General features: G+C 39.2%; 1 protein-coding gene across 1 annotated transcript; it reads right to left on the bottom strand.

Moving 5' to 3' along the window:
* Nucleotides 1-383: 383 nt before the first annotated feature.
* Nucleotides 384-22,781, bottom strand: LOC129277709 (uncharacterized). The gene is made up of 13 exons (XM_054913856.2): nucleotides 22,641-22,781; nucleotides 21,332-21,475; nucleotides 14,501-14,711; nucleotides 11,814-12,118; nucleotides 11,143-11,274; nucleotides 9,724-10,403; nucleotides 8,509-8,680; nucleotides 7,725-7,841; nucleotides 6,955-7,389; nucleotides 4,135-6,177; nucleotides 2,932-3,119; nucleotides 1,649-1,823; nucleotides 384-980 (listed from the first exon to the last, which is right to left on the bottom strand). Exons 2-13 carry the CDS (start codon nucleotides 21,453-21,455, stop codon nucleotides 709-711), a joined length of 4,854 nt encoding a protein of 1,617 aa, XP_054769831.2. The 5' UTR covers nucleotides 21,456-21,475; nucleotides 22,641-22,781; the 3' UTR covers nucleotides 384-708.
* Between the last annotated feature and the right edge of the window lie 2,290 nt (nucleotides 22,782-25,071).

Raw genomic sequence — 25,071 nt, 5'->3', positions numbered from 1 at the left:
TTCCACAGAGATGACAAATTTCAGTGATCTTGGAGACTGCAGTAAGACATAGCCAATTTTGGTCTTTCAATGGTCCTTCAAAGGTCTCCCCTCTGTGGAATATTGATTTCAAATGCAACTAAAAAATCAAAGCTAATTCATGCGTTCAGTTTTTAGCTTTTCATACTTTTGAGTCACAGAATCTGTTGTTGTTGATGTTGTGGTTGTTGACTGGGGTTTCTTAGAACAGTATTTTAAGTTCAATAAAAATAGGTTTCACATTTTTCCCGATAGAACTGTTTGCTACCCATTACAAAAAAAAAAATCTTATTTGATGTTATTATTAGACACTCCGATACATATAACATTTTAATAAAGCAAACACGCATACGTCACACTTTGCGTTGTTGGATATTTCGAGTTATTTAATGATATACTACAGTATTGTGTAGAATCTATCCGACTGTGCGCAGGTCATCTATTTTTTTTTAATGACTACTTGCATAGTGTTCTAATTAATACAATGTTCATGAACAGAAATCCCGCCAGGGGCATCATTGGTTAAGGATGAGGCTGCGCTACAGGATATAGTTTCTGACTGGTTGAGCCTCGGGCAGCCTTGATGAAACTAAAAATGTTTTTTAAAATGCCATTACGCAATACCACAAATACTATGTACTATGTCGCAATGATTTATTGCAATTTGTTCAATCAAGAACCAATTACGATCTACAATTTAGTGTTCAACTGGTCCTTCTCCGAAGTCTTCTTGATCTTTCTGTTGAAATGATGGTACATGACGACCATGCTGATGATCAGAACAGCGCCGAGGACACAGGCGACGGCGATCATGGCGATCTTGTAAGTCTCGGCTTCGTCAGCGAGTGCCATCATGCGCCTAACCATCTCACTATCTAGTCTTTCGCGACCGTCGCTGGTAGGCCTATCCGAGGGGTCGGTAGGCATAGGCATGGGCATAGGCACCCTATCCATCTTGTGTTCTGAAATAGTGTTGGAGAAGGAGGATAGACAATTTGATCAAATTCATACTTGAAATGTCTTAACTAAAATAAACTAAGTATATTCTACGCGAATAAGCTTATAAAAACGAGTGTCGGTTCTGCCTCAGAACACAGCTGGAAAATTTAAACCCAAGATGCAAGCTTGTTAAAATTATGGATAAACGGCAATAAAAGTTTATTTCATCTTATATATTTAATATCATTAAAAACACCTCTGCCGGCACCTCTGCCTCCACCCTTTCTACCTATACATGTACATGTATAGTATTAGATATACCTCCTATTTAATGTGATATTGTATTCTATCTTATCGTCTACACACCAAATAGACATCGGGATGAACATTTATGTTGGATATGCTGGATACGCTGTGTGACTGGATCACTCTAAATCATTTAGATTAGTGACGAATACGAAATCTGAATAAAAATCAAATATCTAATCTCAACGCATTTAGAAATCAATCTTAATGATTGTAATTTCGATCACTCTAATTATAGATTCGCCCCGAACTGCATTCCTTTTAGATTAATTTCATTTCGAAATTAATCATTTTCTTATCTGAAAAGATTAATTGCTAATCTAAATGGATTAATTTGAATGTAAATGGATTTATTTCATTTTGAATGGATTATTTCCAATCTTACCTGGGACGAACATGTAGACGGCCTTGAACCCTGTATCCTCTATGCCGTGATCAGATTCAAACTTGACATGCATCTTACGACCGCTTGACCGGAAGACAAGAGGCACCTTGGAACCACAGAATGACCTTTGACCCAGCTTAGACCAATCGTCTGATTCGCCATCGTAGTCGTAGACCTGTTGGCATGGCAACAAATTTGTAGTTAGATAGACTTTCGTTGCAAAGAACCACGTCGTATTTTGAAACCTAACACTGATGCATACACATCCCAGGTAACAAGCCAACGTTGGAAACTCGAAAGCAGTTGGACGGTGGAAAAACTTGATGGATCAACGTTGAATTGACGTTGGGAATGTTGTTGGTCTGCCGATGTATGTGTGCGCACTTCTATAGATGATGCAACGTTGTTTGCCAACGAACGTTGAGGCAACGTACGTTGGAATTTTTTTCAACGTCGGACGCTGTAATTCAGCCAACGTTTGAATAGCGTTGCCAGACAGCGTTGTTACGACGTTGTAAATATGTACGATGTATGCGCGTGCACTTCAATGCTTCAACGTTGATCCGGGCGTTGATCACTAAAGTAGTAGCAACGACGTTGGATTATTGTTGCTGGACAACGTTGTACCGAAGTTGGAGACATTGTTGGTCTGACGATGTATGCGCGTGCACTTCTATGATGATGCAGCGTTGCCTGCCAACGTTGAGGTAACGTTGGAAATTTTTTTCCCAACGTTGATCCAGCGCTGTATTGCTACCTGGGATATAGCATATCTAATGTAACATCAACATCTAATTTACTAATTCAAATACTCAATTCTTGCATAATAATCTATCAACATAATTTCACATAGAGCAATGCTGCTGAAAACTGCTTAAAGAACATGACACTTCCTTGATATTTCAGTGCTCTCTCAATATCCTTTAGCTCCGATGTCGATATTGCGTGGGAAGTTGTTGTGGTCTTTTACGGTTTCCGAAGCCGTTCCACAGAGACAGGATATTTTACTGGCTTTGCATACTGCTGCAAGACCTTGGACCCGTTTCATAAAACTTGTTATTATAGCAAATTTGCAACAGCAGTTTAAAGCTACTGAAATCATTAAATATGATTGGCCTGTAGTCAACTTCTTGTAGAAATTATTAATTATGAAACGGGAGCCTAAGTGCCAATTTTTGGTCTTCCACTGGTCTTTCAATGGTCTCTGATCTGTGGAATAGGGGCCAAAGTACAGGTTGTCTCGTAATGTTCTCGCACTTACTCGCAATTTCTCGTAAACTTACCGACAGTTTATCGTGCATGCAATGGGCATCCCACTGGGTCTTGAAGCGGAGCATAACAAGAGCGACCACGTAACCTGGCGGTGCCACAATCTTCTGGTTGCATTCTACGTTGCTTGGGTACTTCAGAGGGAACATTGGTGACGTCAGAACCCCGGCGGGCGATGTGTGAGTCTCGTCGCATGAGTAATCTGAAGAGTGGGTAGGAGAAAGTAGACGAATCGATTCTAGATGGAGCAATTTATGGCTTACTCTTTCCTATAGTTGAACACATCATTAGGTCCATCACTGATATACACTTATTTGTTAAAAAAAAACACAGATAAATATGCAAGTTGGTCGTCACCTTCCGTGAAGTATCAATAAGGGCCAATACAAAATCAGAAGCAAAAATGAGCCCCTAAAAAGAAGGAGAAGAAGAAGAACAAAAAAACTTGAGGGGGCAGATATTGCGATTGGAGCAAAACCTTTTTATCCTTTTGAATACAAATATTAACTTTGGTTTCCAGCACAGTTTTCATAGGTTCTTATCGGTTTTGGCGGCTTATCATCCATGTATCAATTTACAATTTAATATCAAGTTAAGGGAGTTATATTACTATCGTCTGCTGTCTATACATAATCATTTAAATGTGTTGATGAATACGTCGATGTCCATATCACCCGCTTCAAAAGCAAGTACAATATATCGTAATCTGAACTCTGGTTTTATCCGAGCCATGGTCTGAATATAATTTGACCAAAATCTCTATTACTAGATAGGCCAAGCCAATTCATATTCAACTTTGACTTTCGAATCATTACGCATAGTCTACATTATTTTAGAAATAACAAAACAATAGTTTTCTTCATCATTAACGCATTGGCATAGAGCCCAGCAAACACAAGAAGCATACAGTGGTAATTTTTGACAGATTTTGCTTTCCATAATATTAACCCTGATGACTGGCTTTGTTAAAACTTTGGAGGTTTCATGAAAGGACCTATCGGACATTTTATAAGACAAGTCCTGTTTTACCCGACCGTTACAATAGTAACAGTGCTTCTCAGCCAATCAACATGAAGGAGAATTGTAAGATCTGACAACCTGTCGGACAAAAATATTGATGAAACGCTATCCTGACTTTAGCAAACGGGTCATACTGACTGTAATCGAGATAAGATACACAAGGGTTGCTGGTAAGTAATCTTAATCTGGCCACAAACCTGCTTTGTACTCCATGACGACGCCGTGCTTGTAAGGCTTGTTGGAATACTGTTTGACGAGAGCGTGCGATCCTGCAACCCAGATGCCCGGATTCTTGTAGAGTTTTCCAAGACACCTGGCTATTCCCTGTCCTTCCTTCATCGTAATCTTTTTGTAGAGCTTTTCGAACATCTCGTGAAGTTTTTCCTTCATTTCCTCCGGGATTTCCTTTTCCATGTCCCCTTCTCTCGGCATTCCGTCTCCGTCCATTGGCATGTCTCCACCCATTGGCATGTCTCCACCCATTGGCATGTCTCCGCTCATCATCATGTCTCCGCCCATCATCATGTCTCCGCCCATCATCATATCCCCGCCCATCATGTTTTCCCCGCCCATCATCATTTCAAACACCATGCCCATGGCGTTTTCCATCATGCCCTCCATCTCCTCCATCATCTCCCCTTCCATCATCATCGTCATCATCATCTCTGGTGGAATCATCGACATCATAAAATGCATGGTGCCCTTCTTCATCATCATCTTCATCTCGTCCGGGATCTCTCCGTCACCAGCCTTCATCATCATCATGGCCTTTTTCCTCATGATCTCGCCTAAGATCAGAGCAGGCACCGGAAGTTTTCCCCCTTTGACAGCGAGGAGCCCGAAGTCACGGGGTACGTTGTCGCAGGTGTAGGGACCCATGGATGTCAAGGCCCGGAAGTGGAAGTTGTTTGTGCGATGAGGAGACTGCAGGATAGACCAGGTGTGATGACCCATTGGCCATGACTTTAACATCATGATGAACTTGAACATCATGTGGTGCTCCTTAGTCCAGTTTTTCATCGTCATGTTGCCGCCCACCATCATGTCGCCGCCCATCATGTCTCCGCCCATCATGCCTCCGTCCATCATGTCTCCGCCCACCATACCACCCATCATGTCTCCTCCCATACCACCGCCCATCATCATATGCATCATATCCCCCATACCCATCTTCTCAAAATAGCCAGTCTTGTTGCATTTTCCCATCATCATTATGGCGGCGATTGTCTTAATCTTCATCACCAGCTTGTGTTTCATCACAGTAATGTTCATCTTCATGTATTTTCCACCCTCCGGCATCATGTCTTCTCCTTCCTCCATCATGCCCTCGTCTTCTGGCATCATACCGTCTTCAGGCGGCATCATTTCCTCATCAGAAGGCATCATCATCTCCGTCATCATCATCGACATCATGTCGTGGTTGCCGATGATACTCCAGATATCACCAAGCAAACTTCCGCTGTCCATCATCATTCCTTCGAGGTGGCTTAGGATACCCATTCCCATGCCTCCGCCCATTCCCATGTCTCCGCCCATTCCCATGTCTCCGCCCATTCCCATGTCTCCGCCCATCCCCATGTCTCCGCCCATCGTCATGTTCCCTCCCATCTTCATCTTCTTCATCATCATCATGTTCAAGTGGTACATGTTGTACAGTCCAACCTTCTTCATCAGCATCTCGAACATGCTTGTGCCATTCATCATGTCCATGCCCTCGCCCATACCATCATCCATGCCGCAGGAGAAGTTGGAAAGGACTTTGCGGAGCATCTCGTGGACGTGGCTAGAGATGTTGTGAAGGTCGCATGACATGTTGACCTCCCAGAGCAGCTTCGAGACATTCTTGTGCAGCGCGTACGCGTGTTCCTTCACCCAGGTCATGTTCTTCTTCATCTCCATCACGGCGTTCATCATCTCCATCTGCATCTCTTCGTCCACCTCCCCACCCATCGGCGTCATCCTGGCATGCATCATCATCATCTTATGCCCCATCTCCTTGGCAACCATCCCCAGGTGCTTCAGCATCATCTTCTTCTCCTCTATCTTCGGCCATTGCTCGTGGTGCATGATGCACCCCTTGTGGGCCAGCATCACCAGCTTCTCGATCAAGGCTTTCTTGATTAACGTCAGGACGAGGTGAGGATCCCCGATGTGCTTGGAGATGTTCTTGCCGAGGATGAAGGAAGGCGAGACGATCAATCCCGTCTGGGAACGCAGGTTCAGGGCGGGTGACAACAGGGCTGTGGAGAAACAGAATTGAAACAATTAAATTTGTAGCTTCTGGAAAAGCAATGTGAAAGAATCACTTAAGATACAAAAAAATAGATAACCAGTACTTAATAGTGACTCTGGATATCTATTGTCACCCATCTTAGTTCCAGTAAATATAGTTTGTCAGAAATATTGTCAATGTTGTTAGAGGCTTAACCATCAACTCATTTGATCATCCCCAACCAATGAAAGTTATCTGTATCAGAATTAAAACATTTTCATATCATATGGTTATAATAAAGTATTAACTAGCCATTACTTGGATACCATGATTAACAATCCTTTATAAAAAATATTAACACTCCGATTTGATAACAAATACAACAAACTTGGAAATTTTCTGTAATTCATGGTCAGATATTTTATTATGAAAGAACATATTGATATGCTCATAATAAAACAAACCTCTATTGGACATAAGCTGTTTTCGCCATAGGAAAACTAACTGGAAGTGTTTACTCTTTACTCTTTTCAATGTGGAAATAACGTGATAACTCTCTCCCAATAAGCTCAGGTAAAATTTAAGCAAGGCTAAACCTGCACAGATCATAAATTTTATTATTCGCATTCATGATGTTAACTCATTGCTCATCACAAAATGACAGAGTTATATTTGGACTTTCATAATTAATTTAGCCTAATATAACACAAAATATACAATTGATATCAGTTGTGAGTTAGAGTTACAATTGATTAAAAGTGTTTCTGTTACATGTGCTACAGAGTACATATCTTTCCAAGCCTACCTGTTATTGGTGCCGAGCGAGGTAGCTTGAAGTGAACATGAAACTTGAGTTCGTCTTCCATATCGTCACCCATATCATCCGACATCGACATCTTCTTCATCAACATGCCCAGCGACGCGTTGACGTGGTGGACCTTGGACATCGTATCGGCAAGGACGCAGATCATGTGCAGCTTCGGCATGTCACCACCGCGATCGCCCATCTCCATCCCTTCATCGTCGCCCATCATCCCCGGCATCAAATCGCCCATGCTTGGCATGTCCGGCATCATCGTTCCCTTTGGCATGACCCAGACATCGAAGCCAGGGCAGAGGAATGGTGCCTTGAGGCAGGCCAGGGCGCACTGGGCCTTGGACCTGACAGTGAAGTTGTGGGCCATGGACTCGTGCTCGATGGCCTGGTGGAAGTAGGGGTTGTATCCCTTCAGAGCTCCAACTGTTTAAGAAGCAATTTGAGTAAGAGAAGCAAAAAAAAATCACTTTTATATCATATAACATGCAGCGGCTGCGCTCGCATTTCACATCGACATGATTTTATTATCAAACCTTGATGTAAGCTTTAAAACAAACTCAAAACATCCCGATAGATTCAATCATTGTTCACATCCTTAATCAAAATCTTGTATAAATCATCCCCTATATCGATCAATCGCTATACTTTATGCGACGGTGCCCTGGTAATTCTTTTGAATGTGGCTATTGGTCTTTGAGGACATTCATTTCTAGGTCACTTTTTTGTCGGCTTCATGGGATTGAGCCAACCGTTCTTACCGCAGAAGTGTTCGTCCGTTCCCAGGGTACAGTCCTTGAGGCCGTCACATCGATGTTCCTCCGGGATGCACCAGCCGTCACCACAAGAGAATTCACCAGCGCCGCAATACATTTTCTCTGCAAAGAAATATTTTTGAATACAGGACAGAATATTAGTCAATCTTTTCATTCCAGGGATGCAACTTTTAAAACTAAAATCTGGATTTAGACTTTTTCAACATATTGCCAGCCAGAGAAAACACCTTTTTCATGTAGGAGAAAGGTCATTGGAGATGATTTTTCAGATTTTGTCATAAATTCTATGTAACATCCATGCATTTTGAACAAGCACGGTTTCTTCTCGACAGCTTAAGGTATTCTCGTTCATCCTTGACAAATGGCCGTTTAAAAGAATTAAAAAAAAATGATAACGATTGTTACTAAGAAGAAGAAACATCAAGTCGTAGTGATATTTTAATTTAGTGTATGTGATAAAACATGATGGCAAGAAGAGATTGATGCTTTGATATTTTGAGAAGAATTCCTCAAACCTTTTTGCACCAACATTTTAGCAGAGACTATGTTGGTATCACCGATAAAAGCTAGATTTAGAATATACCTGAGGTTATGTGATAAAAATAGAGTCGTGGCAACTTCTTGAGCGCAATAAAGCGAATTCTGAAACTGATTGTATATGCTTGACAAAAATAACTAAACTAGTCGATAGCAATTTTCATTGGTGATACTGTTTGCAAGATCAGGTCACCAAAACTTAAGCATTAGGTAATTTGAAAAGTAAGCTTACTTCCTTTGGGCATCTTGCCGTTGAAGATTGGCTTGATCCATTTCTTGAGGATGTCCACTTGGGAGAAAAGGCCGGGTGAGCCATGGTGAAGGCACCCGAAGGGAAGACTGGTCACACCAAGTAGGTACCACTTGCCATTGACCTGGGCAACCAAGGGACCACCCTTGTCACCCTAGGGTTGAAGAAGGAGAGAATGTTGACATTAAGGTGGGGGTAGATGGGGTCATGTAGCAGTCACAACGGCAAAACCTACTCCAAAGGAGAGTTTAATCAACATTTTGTCGGACAAGTTGTCAGATCTGACAACTTTCCTTGATTTTGATTGGCTGAGAAGCAAAGTTGCTATGGTTACTTTCAGATAAAACGGGACTTGTCGGATTAAACGTCCGACAAGTCCTTCATTAAACGCTCCCCACACCGACCAAGCTTTTACGTTTTTTTTTTCAAATGACGTACTATCTGCATGATCAACTGTTGAGTCGGTTTTGCCTATGTGACGGATTGTCTGTCGTTGACAATAACGTAATTGATATGGTCCGTCTTGAGAAGGTTCGTTGGTATGACTGCAGACGTAGGAAGGATGGAGTGAAAGGGTAATGGGGCATTTTTCACGATATCTACACATGCGCTTTCTCTAACGCAGAGAATCTTTTGTCAAAAGACATTCAATGACAAAATAGTCTTTGTCGAAAATCGGTAAATCAAACAGCAGTGTCATCCTGAACTCTGGACAAACGACATATTTGCAATTTTTTGTCCGGTCTGAATCTTCGGACGATCTGCTGTCCCGGTCCACCAACATTCCGACAAAAGCCTGTTAGCTGTTCACTGTGATTGGACTTGCACATTTTCATAATAATTTTTAAAAAGGAATTCGTGCGTTGTAGAAAACAAATGCATAGTGATTGCCAAAAACTCCTTATTAACCGTTACCACGACGAAAGACCACTGCCAAGGAGGAGAGCCTTAAAAAGCTGGACAGATAACGTGGTCGATGCCTTCTAATCATTCTAAAACTAATGGCAGATCGTCACGTGGAGAAGAGGCAAGGATGAAACCAACCATTCGAATGGAAGGCATAAAGTAAAGTTTAAAAAGTAAAAAATAAATAAATGCAACAATAGATAATAATATGATTATTGATCGATGGATGAAATAATCATGATAATAAATTGATTGATCAATTGAACAAATTATAAATGAAAAGAAGTTTACCTTGCATTGTTTCATCATCATCATCTTCATTATCTCCTCCTTGTCCATACCAGATTCCATCATCTTCTTCATCATCTTCTCCATCTCCATATCCTTCTCTCCCATCATCATATCACCGTCTCTGCCTTCTCTCTCTTCATCTTCCTCCCCCTCTTGCTCCTCCTCCGGCTCCTCGCCCATATCTTCTCCTTTCATCATCTTCCCCATCATAAGATCCTCGTATCCTAGCGACCAAGCTCCGGGCTCCCGCATCCCGTTGCGTCCGACCGCGCCCTTCTTCCCGTCAACGAGATCAAAAAGATGCGCCATGACGGGGAGAATGTTGAAGTTGAACTCCCCATCCTCCTTCATTTGCTCCATCATCTCCATCATCCTCATCATCCCCTCTTCTCCCATCATGTCCTCTCCTTCCATTTCTCCTTCTTTAATCTTCACCATCATCATCATCTTCTTGAGGAAAGGCAAGAGGCCACCTTCCATCTTCTTATCCAAACCTCCCATTGGCATCATATCATCCGGCTTCATGCCTCCCATCATCCCGCCGGCGCAGAAGAGCCCATCAGGGAGGTTGTCGCTAAACATACTCCTACACGTAGATATGTTGAGGAGTGGCAGTTTGAACTTGTGGAGAACACCGGGCTTGATGCCCTCTTCCATATCTGGCATCATCGTTGGTGGCGCTGCATAGGAATAGAACCACAGAAATGTAAGGGACTTGTTATACAAGTAGAATCAAGGTGAATGAATGATCTATGATATAGATAAACCAACAAAACCGTCTTCATAATAATCTACTGATAAGTCCTTGGAAATAACATAATGGCTTTGGTCGTCTGGGTCTCGTCTTACAAAGAGTTACGATTGATCAGGGGCCCGTTTCATAAAGGACTTGCAACTGTTGTAACTTTGCCATAATGGTAACTACCATGGTAACAGGGCTCAGCAGCCAAACAAAATCAAGGTTACAATGGCAGTTGCCATAATGGCAAAGTTACAACAGTTGCAACTCCTTTATGAAACGGGCCCCTGATCAACCTCAACTACATGGAAATACACCAATGTCATAAGTTTTCCTACAGGACTTTGGCACAATGTCCTTTGTAAACAAAAAAGAAACACGGAATTTTCAAGAAAACAATTAATGTATGAATATACATCAGATCTACAAAATATTTCTCACAAACATGCATTTTAGATGTTGATGTTGCTGGCTTTCCATAGTTGTGGTTGATCGGATCAATCGCAACTCTTTGTAAGATGGGACCCTGGAGTCGGTTTCTCCGTCGTAACTATGGCGAAACTGAATACATATATTTTTTATGATGGTGATGTTGATGTTGTTTGGTGATGTCTTTCTTGTGTCGATGTTGCTGTTGTTGGTGCAGCACCACTGATAGTTGAAGTCGTAAATCTCCTTACCTGTCACCTGCACGCATTGACGGCCACAACCGTTGCTGCAACATTTCTCATTTTCTGCGCAGTTTTCATCTGACAAGCACAATTCGGCACAGGCGCCGAAAGCGCCCTCTTCCACAACTGGGCATTTGGGCTCTATTAACACACACACAAAAAAAATGAAAATACAGCTCAAGATTTGATTGCTACAACAAGGAAAATATATTCTATCCAAAATTTCCCCGTAATTATCATGATTATTATCCCAATCATCATCATCATCATCATCATCATCATCATCAACAACATCATCATCATCATCATCATCATCATCATCATCAACATCAACATCATCATTATCATCTTCATCATCTTCACAATCATGATCTTTAGCATACGTAATGACCATGGCAATCACAAACATAATCATAATTATCGCCATCATCACCATCATCGTCAAAATCATGATCTTTATCATAATTATGAACATTATATTCACAAACATCATCATCATCATCATCATCATCATCGTCAACACAACATTTATCACCGAGTGCTTTCTCAATCGTCACTAGTATATCGTCCCTGTAATCATGGTCATCGTCATCATCTCCCATCATCGACAATAGCTGCTGTAGCATCATCATCATCATCATCATCATCCTCGCCGTCGTTGACGTCGTAACTAAACTCACCCGTCTTCATCATGGGGGTCCCAAAGGCGACCACTGTCGCCTTCAAACCGCCATGGAAGTGGCCTTGCATCGTCGGCATCGGGAGGCAGACGACATTCACGTAGTCATTGAGCTCGAAGGCCTTCTCTACCTTGATGAGAGCGACATCGTGAGCCCATCGCCTCGCGTCGTAGTGGGGATGCACGTAGAACTCTTCCACCGTGCTGTATTGCACATTAGGGTTGTCCTCAACCATCGTGTCACTCTTGAGCACAGATGTCGTCCCGACGACAACCTTGTACGACGTTGGGTCGTGGAGGAAAGGGCTGGAGCGAGATATCAACATTATGACACGGATAAAGCAATAGTTTTGAAAAAAAAAGAATCTTCTATCGATTGAATAAAACTGCCAAGCATTACATTAAAATCAATCTGAATTTATTTTGCTATTGTCCATTATCATGATTATTAAGACCGATATCCATTTCACGAAATAATGATGAAAAAGCTCTTTAAACAAATACAAGATAGCAACTACATGTAATTATACACTGAAAGCTGTGTAAAGAAGCGAAATACAATATAAATATACATTAAATGCAATTTAAAAAGATCTGTGTACCCATGGATAAACCCATTGACATGAAAGTACTAGGGGTTGCCTGACATATCAATACTCATTATGCAAAGTAGATTCCAAACACCGAGCCTCATTGATTATATATAAAAAGCGGGTGAATAGAATAGCTCGCCTCCAGGTGCTCGTAGCTGAAACCTACAAAATCAGTGTATTGTTCACGCATGATGTATTCCATGATGTTCCCGAGAGGAGCCAGGGAGTTTTTTTTTGCAATGCGACGCAGAGCGGATTCAAGAACATAGAAAACTATTGTAAATGCTCTTCATGACAAAGAGCAACCAATAAGTCTTTGTCGAAAGTTGGTGAATCAACAGAGCACTTTCGTCTTGGACTCTGGAAAAACGACATATTTGCCAATTTTCGTCAGCTCCGAAACTTATGACGAAACTGCTGTTCCGGTTCACCAATTTTCGACAAAGACCTCCCAGAGCTGTTCTTTGCCATTTGACGCGTGTTTTCAATACTGTGTTCTTGAATTTTCTTCCGTCGCGGTGTGAAAACAGCGTATTCCGTTTTTAAAAAGGTAGAAAACAATTCATCAAACAACTAACTTTGCGTGTATCTCAGAGGGTTCGTAACTAAATTTAGTTCCGGACTAGTTTTCATCATCAGCATGTCCAGGGTCTCGTTTCATTGCGATTTATTGTTTTGACAAATGCGGATATTTTTTATAACAAGTTTACTATCGGCCAATTAAATCAATTGATTTCAGTAGCTTAAAACTGTTATTGCAATTTTTTTATTAAAACAAGTTTTATGAAATGGGCCCCTGGGTCCCGTAACACAAAGGTTAGCGATTAATCGTACGCTTGATTTTTACGATTGATTGTACAGTGTAGTCAATGGAATCAATCGTAGAAAAATGTTCTACGATCATTGCTAAGCTTTGTGTTACGGGCCCCAGGTTTTGCTATTTGCAGAAACGTCTCTGCGGCATCTCCGAGACATCGCGCAGACCTGCAGGAGACCATAAAAATACCATCTTACCAAAGAGGACGTCCCTGCGACGTCTCAGACAGTACAGTTGACGGGCGTCTCAAAGGTTTCTTCGATCTAACCAAGGAGACATCTCAGAAAATCTTTGCGAAGTATATCCCGAGGAAACAAGGACTCGCCAAACAGTAGCAGGAATGTTTCTGCAAAGTCCCCAAGCAGGTGCTGCTACGTCTAGTAGATGTTCCTGCGCAGCCGCTGTAACTGAGAAAAGTCTCTTAGACGTCATTGCAACATCCCCGCGACTGTCAGGCAAGTGCTTATCCCCTTGTCTGAAGATGTCGCAAGGACGACTCTAAGATGTCGCAGAAACGTCTCCTGTGGAAGACCAAATTATCATTTTTTTTTGGTTTGAGACGTCCCCGCAACTGTAGTCTCTGAGAGGTCACAGAAACATCTCCATTGGTCAGATAGGGCCTTTCATTGTCTCCAGCAGATCTTCACGATGTTTCAGCAGTTGTGGATGGAATTTGTCACCGTAACGTCTCTGCAGCTGATGGAGATCACTCGGAGACGCCGCGGAGACAAAAAACAAGAAAAAGTCTTAAAAACGTATTAAACAATCGAGCATGTTCGAGTGTTTTGTGATGTCTCTGATACTCCATGTTTCGGTGACGTCGCGGAGACGTCTCTGCAACTACCCAAATCTGGGTCCAGTTTCATAAAGACTTGTTACAATAACAAATGCAAGATTTCTATAACAAATTAACTATTAGCCAATCAGTTTCAAGGATTTCAGTAGCTTATAACTGTTATTGTAGATTTGTTATTGAAACTAGTTCTAGGAAACGGACCCCGGAGTCACAACTAGTTGCAAGCCCAGTGAGATAAGTGTACATAAAGACCTCTGTGTGTTTTATAATATATGTGGATACTAGTGGTCATTTTGGGACATGGGCTTCCTACAAACTGGTCAATCGATGAATAGTCACAAAGTCTTAAGTTTTGTGTGCTTTCCCTCTCCCCCTATTCCCTGTCATTTTGTCATCCATTTTTTCTTATTAAAGAAAAGATTGATGTGGGAGGTGGTTGCCCCCTTTCTTGGGCACCTCCCCTGGCCGTATTTGATACTTACAGACAGCTTGCCGATGTTATGAGCCACTCTTGGTGGATGAGAGCTGCACCACAGACCTTGTATGAGTGATGGAAGATAGCAGCCTGCCATGGGAACTCGCCTTCCATTGCGTTCTTGGCCCCCATCATCATCGTCATCTCGCCGTCACCCTCCATCTCAGCGGGTTCCGTGGGCTCTGCCGGCATCCTGCCATGCCCGCACGTCGTTTGATCTTGAGAAGAAGAGAGACGGACATAGGAAGTTGAAGCTCAAGTATTTTCAAACCAATAAACCAAACGACATATTACACTAGTTTCACAAAAAGAAATATAGGATGACAGGTCTACGACCTAAAGGAACATAACAAGTAATTTAAGACAGAGACAAACTGAGAGAAAGACATATAGAGGGCAAAGGAAAAACACAGAGAGAGAGAGAGAGAGGGGGGGAGAAGAATCTCTCTTCATTTAAGCTTGATAAAAATGTCAATTCTATTTCAAATATCTTATTATACGGGAAAGAAACTGTTTCATCTTCTTTCTGTAATAAAATGGAAAATTGTTACCTTTTTTGTTCACGCTAGCTCAATAATAGCTCGAAATTTGATCAATAAAGCTCAAAATACCGATGCTCGTTCGGTGACCCCGTGTAACAATTAACAACAAAACAAAACAGTTCACTACAATGTCATCGGCTGCTCATGAGCGAACAGACTGCTTAAAATATCAATTTGTGACAGGTACGAACACGTGTAAAAATGTGATTCCTTTTTACCCCGTGCGTTGTTATTATTATCATTAATTCAAAGCATCAATAAAATGACCTACTTGAACTATTGAAGACAATGCTAAATTGATTTGATTTGATTTATTTATTTATTTCCGTTCAAACAAAAGATATAATCCAAGTACAGTGTAAATACATGTTCAAAATAATACATACAGTTCTATAACATTTCATAACAAATATTGAAGATAAAAATATCTGAACGGAGGGACTAATTGCCAAGAAAAGCAGAGCTTGTAAAAAAGGCAAGTCCCTAAACATAGTTTCAATATTAATTAACATAACCTATATACAAGAGACGGGTTGAAAACGAAATTAAAATACATAATCTACAAAATACCAAAATAGAGCGTATAAGCGACAACAAAAAGTGTAAAGTAATTTGAATAATGATATAACGATAATAAGGATAAATTTTTTTGATATAAATTATAAGAGTGGAAAAGGGAGGCAAAGGAAAGAGAGAGGAGAAAAGGGTGGTGCAAATAAAACTGAAAATGAAAAGAGGAACATGACAGGTGCACAGGTCATAGAACACTGTAGTGACATTATTTAGAATATATGATATTAGACAAATTTTCTTATAATTAAATGCTAGTTGTATATACGTTTAGTTACAATTATATATTAGCTAGACTTGTTGGTGTGGAGTATTGACAAATTAGCATCTTTTTAACTTTGCGCTTGAAAATATTGATGCTAAATGGATTTGACAACAATCTATTATTAGTTATCATCACTTATTATAATCTTGACGTTTCGTACACCGCAATAACCCCGGAGTTAATCTAACACCAGCCCAGAATCTATATTATGACCGCACTGGTTTTTGTTTTGGGTTTACACCAAATAGGTGTTTATGCAACATCAATTAGTGCTAAAACACAATGGCCCGTATCCTGAAGTCAGGTTTAACTTAGACCATGGTCTAACTCTGTGCTAAAATTATGGGAAGCCAAAAGGGGCAAAATTTTTATGAAGTTGTATGTTTCTTATGTTCACTGTGCTCTTTCTTGATTCGTGAATGGTGAAGACAATCATCTATTTATACTTCCTCGACAATTATTAATGATTTGAGAGCCAAATTAACTGAAATATGATATCTTTACTGCTAGAGATTTATGTAACAATTTACTATCCATACTTAAACCACAATTTTAAACCTGAGTTTAAGTTAAACCCGACTTCAGAATACGGGCCATTCGGTTTGATTTCAAAGTGGTGCTGTTTTAACACTTCTCCGGTGTGGTCATGTATAGATTCAAGGTTGTTGTCAAATCAACTTTTATAGTGATCTAGAATTTCATGCTCTCGATTTCCTATCATTCAAGTGATATGTAACACTTCTTCGAGACAGGTTTACCTACAATAAAAATGTAAAATGCTCTCCCGTTAAAAAAAAAAGCCAGTGAATGCATTTGAAAAGAAATTGCAATCATAACTTATAATTAGCTCGAAATTTGCGCAATTATTCCTGTCCACATTTTCCATTTTGTTTGTTCTGCATGTTTGCTCAAACTTGACCCATTTATAACGGAAATTTCTTCCTCTCTATTGGTTCGATGAGTTTTGAAATTTGTTCACAATGCAGATTGGGCTTAGCATGGATAGGTCCATGGGCTTAGACACTCTTGCTCTCCCTCTCTCTCTCTCTTCATTTCATATTTCTTGCCGGCAGTATCCATATACTTTTGAGTGAGGGCAGGGCCGTAGCCAGAAGCATTTTGTTGGGGGGGTGTACCAGCTAAATTTGCCAACTAAATTTGGCGTGACAGCGCCAACGTGAGCACATGCTAAAAGATTTTGAATTTTTAGAATTGAATTAGTGGCATTTGGTGAATACTTTAAGGTAAATTATACAAAGATATACAAAGATATTTGCACTTTAAAAATAAACATTTTGGATCAAAATAGAAAGGCTAGTGTGTCGTAGTTGCTATACTTGCAGTATAATGATATACCCTATTAATAATATCAAAATCAAAGATTTGTTAATTTTGAATTGACCTTTTGTGCAAGATGTCTCAACTAAAATTTCAAGAGTGCTACTGCTAACAGTGGCGTACCTTGGGTCACGGCATGGGGGGGGGGCACCAGCAAAAATTTAGAGTCATTAAGTGGGCGCGCGAAGCGCGCTCAATTGCCAGGTATACTGACCTGATAGAGACATTTTAAGGACTGTGCCATTAAACGGATATGTATCTTAGTGATCATATAATGCGAGCGCGAAGTGCGAGCTGAAAATGTTTGATAGTCAGTCCTAAAAAGGGACATTATAAGCAAAGTTTTGTAATCATGATACGTACCTGTCTTACAAAACAAACAATGCGAGCGCGAAGCGCGAGCTGAATTTTTTGTATAACTTAACCCTTAAAAGGGACATTTTCAGGACTATCTTTTGGAATTTATGGAGTGCGTACGTATCTCATCATAGTCATCTAATGCGAGCGTCAAGCGCTTGCTGATTTTGTTAGAATTACACTGGCACATGAAGCTCTTTTTGTGGTCATTGTAATCATGAACATGATACGTATTTCACTAATGAAATATTGCAGGCGAGAAGCGCGAGCTGACAATTTTTGAAATTCAGACCTGAAGAGGGGTATTCTATGGCTTGTTTGTAGGAATTTACTATTTCACTAATTAAGTGATGCGAGCGCGAAGCGCGAGCTGAAAATTTGTTATAATTAGATCGGAAAAAGTGACATTTTAAGGACTGTCTTTAGGAATTCGTGCACTGCAAAAACGCCGGACCGGGTGTTGATTTAACACCAGCCCGGTATCTATATCGGTCCACACCAATGCGAACGTAAGCACAGACTGGAAATTTTTTATTAAGGCCTTAAAGGGGGCAATCACTTTTTAGTCATGAAAAAAGCATATGTCACTACATAAAACAATGATAACTTGAAGTGCGAGGAGATAGTTTGGTGCATAATCTTTATGGACTTAAAATACAACAGGACTATACATCTCATTAGTCAGACAATGCGAGCACCAGGAATGATGCAACCACAACCTGCCCCCATCCCCACCCTAAGCACCTTCTGACACCATGAATTAAAAAAAAATGTTTAGTAAAAATAACTTAGAACATTTTTGTGTTTTTTGCCAACTGCAAACTTGTAGACAAGTCTACAAGTTGTAGACTTGTCTTCATGAATTTGCCAACTGCAGAGTTACCAGTTTTTTAAGTCTTGTGTTCTATTCTTTTCAGATCTAATACGGGGCAGTACTGGTACATCACTTTGCTGACTGGTAGAGCGTATAGTGTTCTGCCACTTTAATAGGCCCACTTTATAATTTGCCAGCTATACTTTGGCTTTGATTATTCAACTTAAACCTTGGAAATTCATCCCACCCAATATTTATGTACCTAGTCTTGCCTCTAATTTTACAAACTAATGTGTTTGTTAAATCGTCAATAATTGTGGTATAATTTGCAAACTAACAAGCTTGTTCATATGGGGGGAGGACCGGGGGCTTACTTTGTGTGTTATTATAGCTCCATCTGTTTTGTACTTAGTATTTTGCTGACTAGTAGGGCTCAAAGCCTGGCTACATGGACTTGGATTTGCCAATTGGTTGTCTTTACTCTAAAAGTCGTAACCTTCTTCGAAGTTAGTACCCCTATTTTTCTTTCCTTTTCTTTCCCTTTCTTTCTTTCTTTCTTTCTTTCTTTCTTTCTTTCTTTCTTTCTTTCTTTCTTTCTTTCTTTCTTTCTTTCTTTCTTTCTTTCTTTCTTTCTTTCTTTCTTTCTTTCTTTCTTTCTTTCTTTCTTTCTTTCTTTCTCTCTCTCTCTCTCCCCTCTCTCTCTCTTTCTTTCTTTCTTTTTCTCCCCTATCCTCCATTTTGCCAACTGGTACATGATTTTGCCGACTGCCACGAATGTTGGGGGGGTGTCACACCCCCCCATACCCCCCCTCTAGCTACGGCCCTGAGTGAGGGTACTTATGGGATACTTATGTGCACTTCGGTGCCTTTCATATATAACGCAGTATCAGAATCAAAAGAAGGCCTATATGAAGTTGTTTCGTCATCGGCCAGTGGCAAAATGAAATAGTGCTGGACTCTCCCATTATGCAACACTAATCAAGCTAATTGTTTCCGAGCTCCGACATAAGTGGAGGAGAAGATGGATAAGGAGAAGAATGGGGGGAAAAAGATGAGGCCAAAAGATCAGAAAACATCGCTTGCTTTAACAGGCGTGGCTAAATTGACTCCGCAAATTTATCTTCTCATCTTCCCCAGGCACCACCCAGCCTCTCTCTCTCTCTCTCTCTCTATCTTTTTTTCTCTCTCTCCCTGTCCCTCCCTACCCCTCCCTGGTTCACGGCTATCTCTGAGTGGTACAGCAAACAAAATGAACAAAAGCCTCCAGGTAAAATTCAATCTCAAGCAGAAATCAAATAATATTCAATATCAACGAAGACAAACACGATCCACGGTGTTTATTCTCGCGTTTCGATCAATGGTGTCTCAAAAGAGAAAAGAAGAAAAAAATATGTCGTCAAAATAAACTTCGGACGGTCAAGGCCAGCACGTAGAAAATCATTGAGGTGAACGTATAGAAGTGTCATTCTCTTACATGATTTTCTTTTCTTCAGGTAATGTAAACTAGTTTCATAACTTGAACAATGCCATGATACAGTTTCTCTCTTTTTGACACTGAATTTAGGCCACAAATTTCAAACAGGATCAATAAACAATATTTTAGACAAATTTTAGATAAATACAATTCTAGCTTTGAAAATTCAGGGTAAATGAAAAAAAAAAATTTTGGTATTCCACGTCAACGATAGACATAATCTATCAAATAATATTTTTTTGAAAAAAATTCACTCATACTTTTGGGGAAAAATTGGCCCATTCTTGGCAAACTTCTAAATTTTACGATTTTGCCAGAGGCTGATAAGGCATAGCAACAATAATGTAATTCTACATGATTCCTTTGATTGAATAGGGTGATGGAATAGCTGAATATAGCCCTCTGTGGGAAATAGATGTCTATTGGTTAATTCAAGTATTATGATAAATGAAGCATATTTGACGAAGAAGAACTACGTAGTCATTTGCCAGGGCAAGAGTTTGTCGAGAGAGTTATCATCATAATCACATATACGTGTGCATCATTATCGACCGTCGTTTCCTGCACCAGCAGTTCATTATTATAAGAGATCTATAATATTCTAAAACCTCTTAATATAACTAGCTTCTTAAATACCAGTATTGTGTACATACAGTACATGTATCTCGATTTATAATATTTGTATGATAATATCATTATATGCAAATGTCACTGTAATTACTTCCATTTCATTTCGTTCTGTTGGAAATGAAAATAAACGAATTTTTATATTAAAACAAAAATCACCATCATGACCATCACCACACGCATATCCAAGATCTCATGAAATATGAACCAAATAAATATTTAAACATTTTTATGTAGCATTTCTTTCTACGCTAAAATGAGATGTGGATAACTTTTTTCAGAATTCCAATATCTAAACAAAGGATCTTACATTAATATATTGTGCAATTGCTAAAGATAATTTGGCATGAACAAAGGCCTTTGATAGAGAATAAAAGGCTTTGACTTGAACAAAAAATCGGGAGGGGGCCAATAAGTAGGCACTTGTGAAGAGAGAAAGAAAGATGAAAGAGAGAAAGAGAAAGAGAGAGGGGGAGGAGAAGAAGAAGAACAATAAGAAGAAGGACAGGGAGAAAAAGGACAAGAAGAAGAAGAAAAAGAAGAAAAAGGAAGAAAAGAAGAAGAAGAAGAAGGAGGAGAAGAAGAAGAAGAAAAAGAAGGGGGAGGAGGAGGAGGAGAAGAAGAAGAAGAAGGACAATAAGAAGGAGAAGAAGGGCAAGAAGAAGCAGAAGAAAAAGAAAAAAAGAAGAATGGGATGGAGAAGGTTATAAACAAAAATGCAATTACATGGGTCTGCAGATGTTCAGCATTGTCGCAATTATAGTTATTCCTCAGATGTTTTTATGATTTAAGATGGACAATTAAGAAATGAAATCATATTAACCTGACGTCCAAAACTACCAACAACTCACTTTGATACATGAACATGAAATTAGTCCAAAAATCATCGTCCATTATTTTGGCTGCGTTGGTCGAAGAGAGGCATGCAACCATGGCCGAAATAAAAACCAGTTGTGTCCATGAAAGACCCACCATGATGGGTCTTAAGTATTTCCCTGTTGGAAAAAAAAGAAGAGAAAGGTGTAATTTTCTATCTATCAATACATGCAAATTGTCTTGACAAGTAGAGAAATCTCAATATATATGTACTCGCAAATAATACTAGGGGGGAGGAGCTGTTGCAAATTTTCAAGAAATAGATCAAGTTTAACTAAAGCAAATCAATTTATATTTGTTGATACAAGAATCAGATCAGCGGTCAATTTCAAATTTGCAATTAATTACAAGAATTACGATTGATTTGAGGACCAAAATGTGACTTGCAATCGATAACACATGCATATCAATTACTTAAAAGAGTTGTTATACCCCTATTACAGGGCCTACCCATTTTGTGCGAATTTTTGCTCACATCTACCTTTTCCCGGTTTAATTGATTGTCTAAAGGTCATATTTTCCTGTCTATTACATAATATGTCGTTTGTTTGCAAGATAAAATTTGAACAAACTGAAAAAAAAATCATATTGAAATGGAAAATATGATATTGAAAATAATAAGATGAGGAAGGATAATGATGAAACGATGCACATACTGATGATAATGAAGATAATGGTAATAGTGATAACAATAAAAACAATAAGTATATTGACAATAATGATGACGTAAATAATAAACTTAACAATGACAATAACAGTTATAAAGATAACAAGATTGACGATAATGATAGTAGTTATGTTGATGGTGGTAATGATTTATTATCATCATGATGTTAAGAATGAAAATAACAACAACAATAATAATGATAACGATGACAAAAGAAATAACAATAATAAAAGGTCTAAAATTGAAACAACAATTTACAAGAAGTAAGAATCAATTCATAAGAAATAGCTTGTAGATTTGATTTCCGTTTCATCATTACTTCTAAAATTCACGTATAGTGGACCTGAATTCAATGGTAATTTACTGCGGAAATTAAATTAAACAATGTAAAACGACCATGCAGTTAAGACAAAACACAAAATCATGAAGAACAATTGTTCTCAAACATAAAAAAGATACATACAATTCAATGTGAATGCATAGAACTAGTGTTGATCAATTAAGTCCCTCCAGAGTAAAATTTTATGACATGGACCAAATATGCCGTTCTTTTTTTCCGCGAATGTGCACTGTAACTGATATACATAAAATAAGAGTAGACATATAACTCTACCTACCTGAATAAAACGTCGACGAGTAGAAACCATATAACCCTTTATAATTGGACTCCCCTCTAATTATTGTGGAAAAATAAAACCCGTCAGTCGTCCCCGCTCCTTGCAGACGATCTACTGATTTTTTTCTTCACTGCGCGCGATGATATCGCAAATCATGAATGGAAATTACAACGTGCGTCGGCGCTTCTGATTGGCTGGCGTAACGTTACGTCACAATTTTGCCACTTTTGTCAAATAGGGTGTCAAGTTTGTCTTTTCTGTTCTCCTCACGTTTTCTTTTTCTGATAGAAAAAAAAAGCAAAATTTTGTTGACTTTTGTATGGTTATATTTTGACGGGAACCAGTTGGTGCCAGGAACGAAAAGTGTAGGGCTAGTGCCTAGTGGGGCAAGATAAACTCATGCGCTAAAAATAGATTTAAAATACGAAGTTAGGTCCAAAATTACCAGGAGAATTGCAAGTAGGGCAATATAAGGTATACCTATCTTATTGTTTCTGAAACCTTAAGAATAATTTTCATAAATTTTTCAACATTATTTTCGACGAAAATCTATAGTTTAAATGAAGATAAAGAAATAACGTAATGTGTTCAAAAGCGGCTGGGTTTTCATTCGGGACTCATATTAAATTGAAAATAGTTTACGAAATACTTTAATAGTTTACGAAATACGCATACATCATTAATGTTATTTCATCCATATCGGATAAAATCTTTGCTAGGTCTACATACATTCTCGATGTTAATTTGTTGGACTGGGCTACTGAAGATGAAAACCTATAGGCCGAGGACAGATCGTGGATGTGAAACACAAGTTACAAAATAAAAAATGCATCGAAATGCACACTCCCCACTTACCCAGACGCCTATTTGCGAATACTTTAATAAGGAAAGTATAAAACTCGTTGTACATGTAACGATGTTCTTTAACAAGTAAAGTTAAATAGTCATGATGGTTGTTATTCCAAACGTCAGATTTTGAATAAATAAAGACATTTCTTTCGTCAATTTAAGTTCACTTCAGCTGTAGCTCTGAAGATCTCAGTTGGTTGCCTTTTCGTCAAATAATTGTCATTCAATTCCTTGGGAACGGTCAAGCTGCTTGTTACATAACCGAGTTCATTTAACTCGATAGTTCATTCATAGAGTCAGGACGCATGTATTATTGTTTAAGATTTAATATTGTATTATCATTTGAGATCCCCCCCCCCCCCCAGCAAACCAATAGCGAGTGTTTGCTCAGCAATGTGGGCGTATGGCAACCGTGAGCCCACCATTTATTCCTTGACTTATTCATTTATTCTTGATTATCAAGAAATACAATTCTTGATAATCAAGCAATCTAATACCACACTAGAAAAATGGACACTGTGCCTTGTCCATTGCTACCAAAAAGTTTGGAAAGTATTTTAAATCGAAATTGCAGTTTGTCGATTCCGGGAACATGTTCTAATATCATGAACTAACAGATTTTGTCAAAAATTAAATCAAGCACTGTAATCTAGCCCATGGGAATGGAGTAATATAAATCTTGATTACTTATTTTACTTTATTAATATCTCGCCAAAAGATTAGCAAAAGTTGTTTTTATCATTGCGCTAATTAAAAAAGAATCACATTATGACAATGATCATTAAGCTACGAAACACGCCAATGCTATACTAATCACTGGAAATTCAGTGAACTGAATGTAACTGGGTCATTAAGAGAAATAGATTACAGAAATAAAGGGAGAAAGGGGGAGAGAGAGAATGGAAATAGAGGGGGAGCTAGAGAGACAGATAGAAAGAAGAGATTAAGACAGAGAGGGGAGAAATTGAGAGAGAGAGAGAGAGGGGGAGGGGGAGAGAGTGAAAGAGAGATAGAGGAGAAAGAAATATGCCTCTAGAAAAAGACAGACATGCAGACAGATATATAGACAGAAAGACAGAGAGACAGGATTTTTAAAATAAATAGATAAAGAATGCAAAAAAGAAGAAAAAAATGCTCTTACTCACCTTGGTCCATTGTTGAGTATATCATTGTGACAACAAAATATGTAAATATGCATTATTGGTTTGTTCTCTTCTTGGTTCGTTTAAGTCCTCATTTTTTTACTACCCAGAATACGAGATCAAGCATCTCAAATATCTAGTGGTATGCATATCTATATCTCGCTGCACTTTAATCTACATTTCGCTTGATTGAAATTACAAGTTAAATAAAATGAAAACACCCCCTCCTAAGTGTTGTGAAGCATCAGCATTTTTTCAGTGATATGGAAATGAATAATGGGTGATAAATGTAATCATCACACATATTCTCTCTCTCTCTGTCATGTGTTCGTTTTACCGTTTTTTTAAACAAATCTTTATCTCTACTCTCTAATCTACTCTCATATACATAAATTGTGATAAAAAGGGGTCTTAAAAACAAACATGTCTGCTTTATAGCT

The sequence above is a fragment of the Lytechinus pictus genome, chromosome 15 (genome assembly GCF_037042905.1).
Source record: "Lytechinus pictus isolate F3 Inbred chromosome 15, Lp3.0, whole genome shotgun sequence".
Classification (NCBI taxonomy): Eukaryota; Metazoa; Echinodermata; class Echinoidea; order Temnopleuroida; family Toxopneustidae; genus Lytechinus; species Lytechinus pictus.
This window is presented reverse-complemented; position numbering and strand designations above follow the sequence as displayed.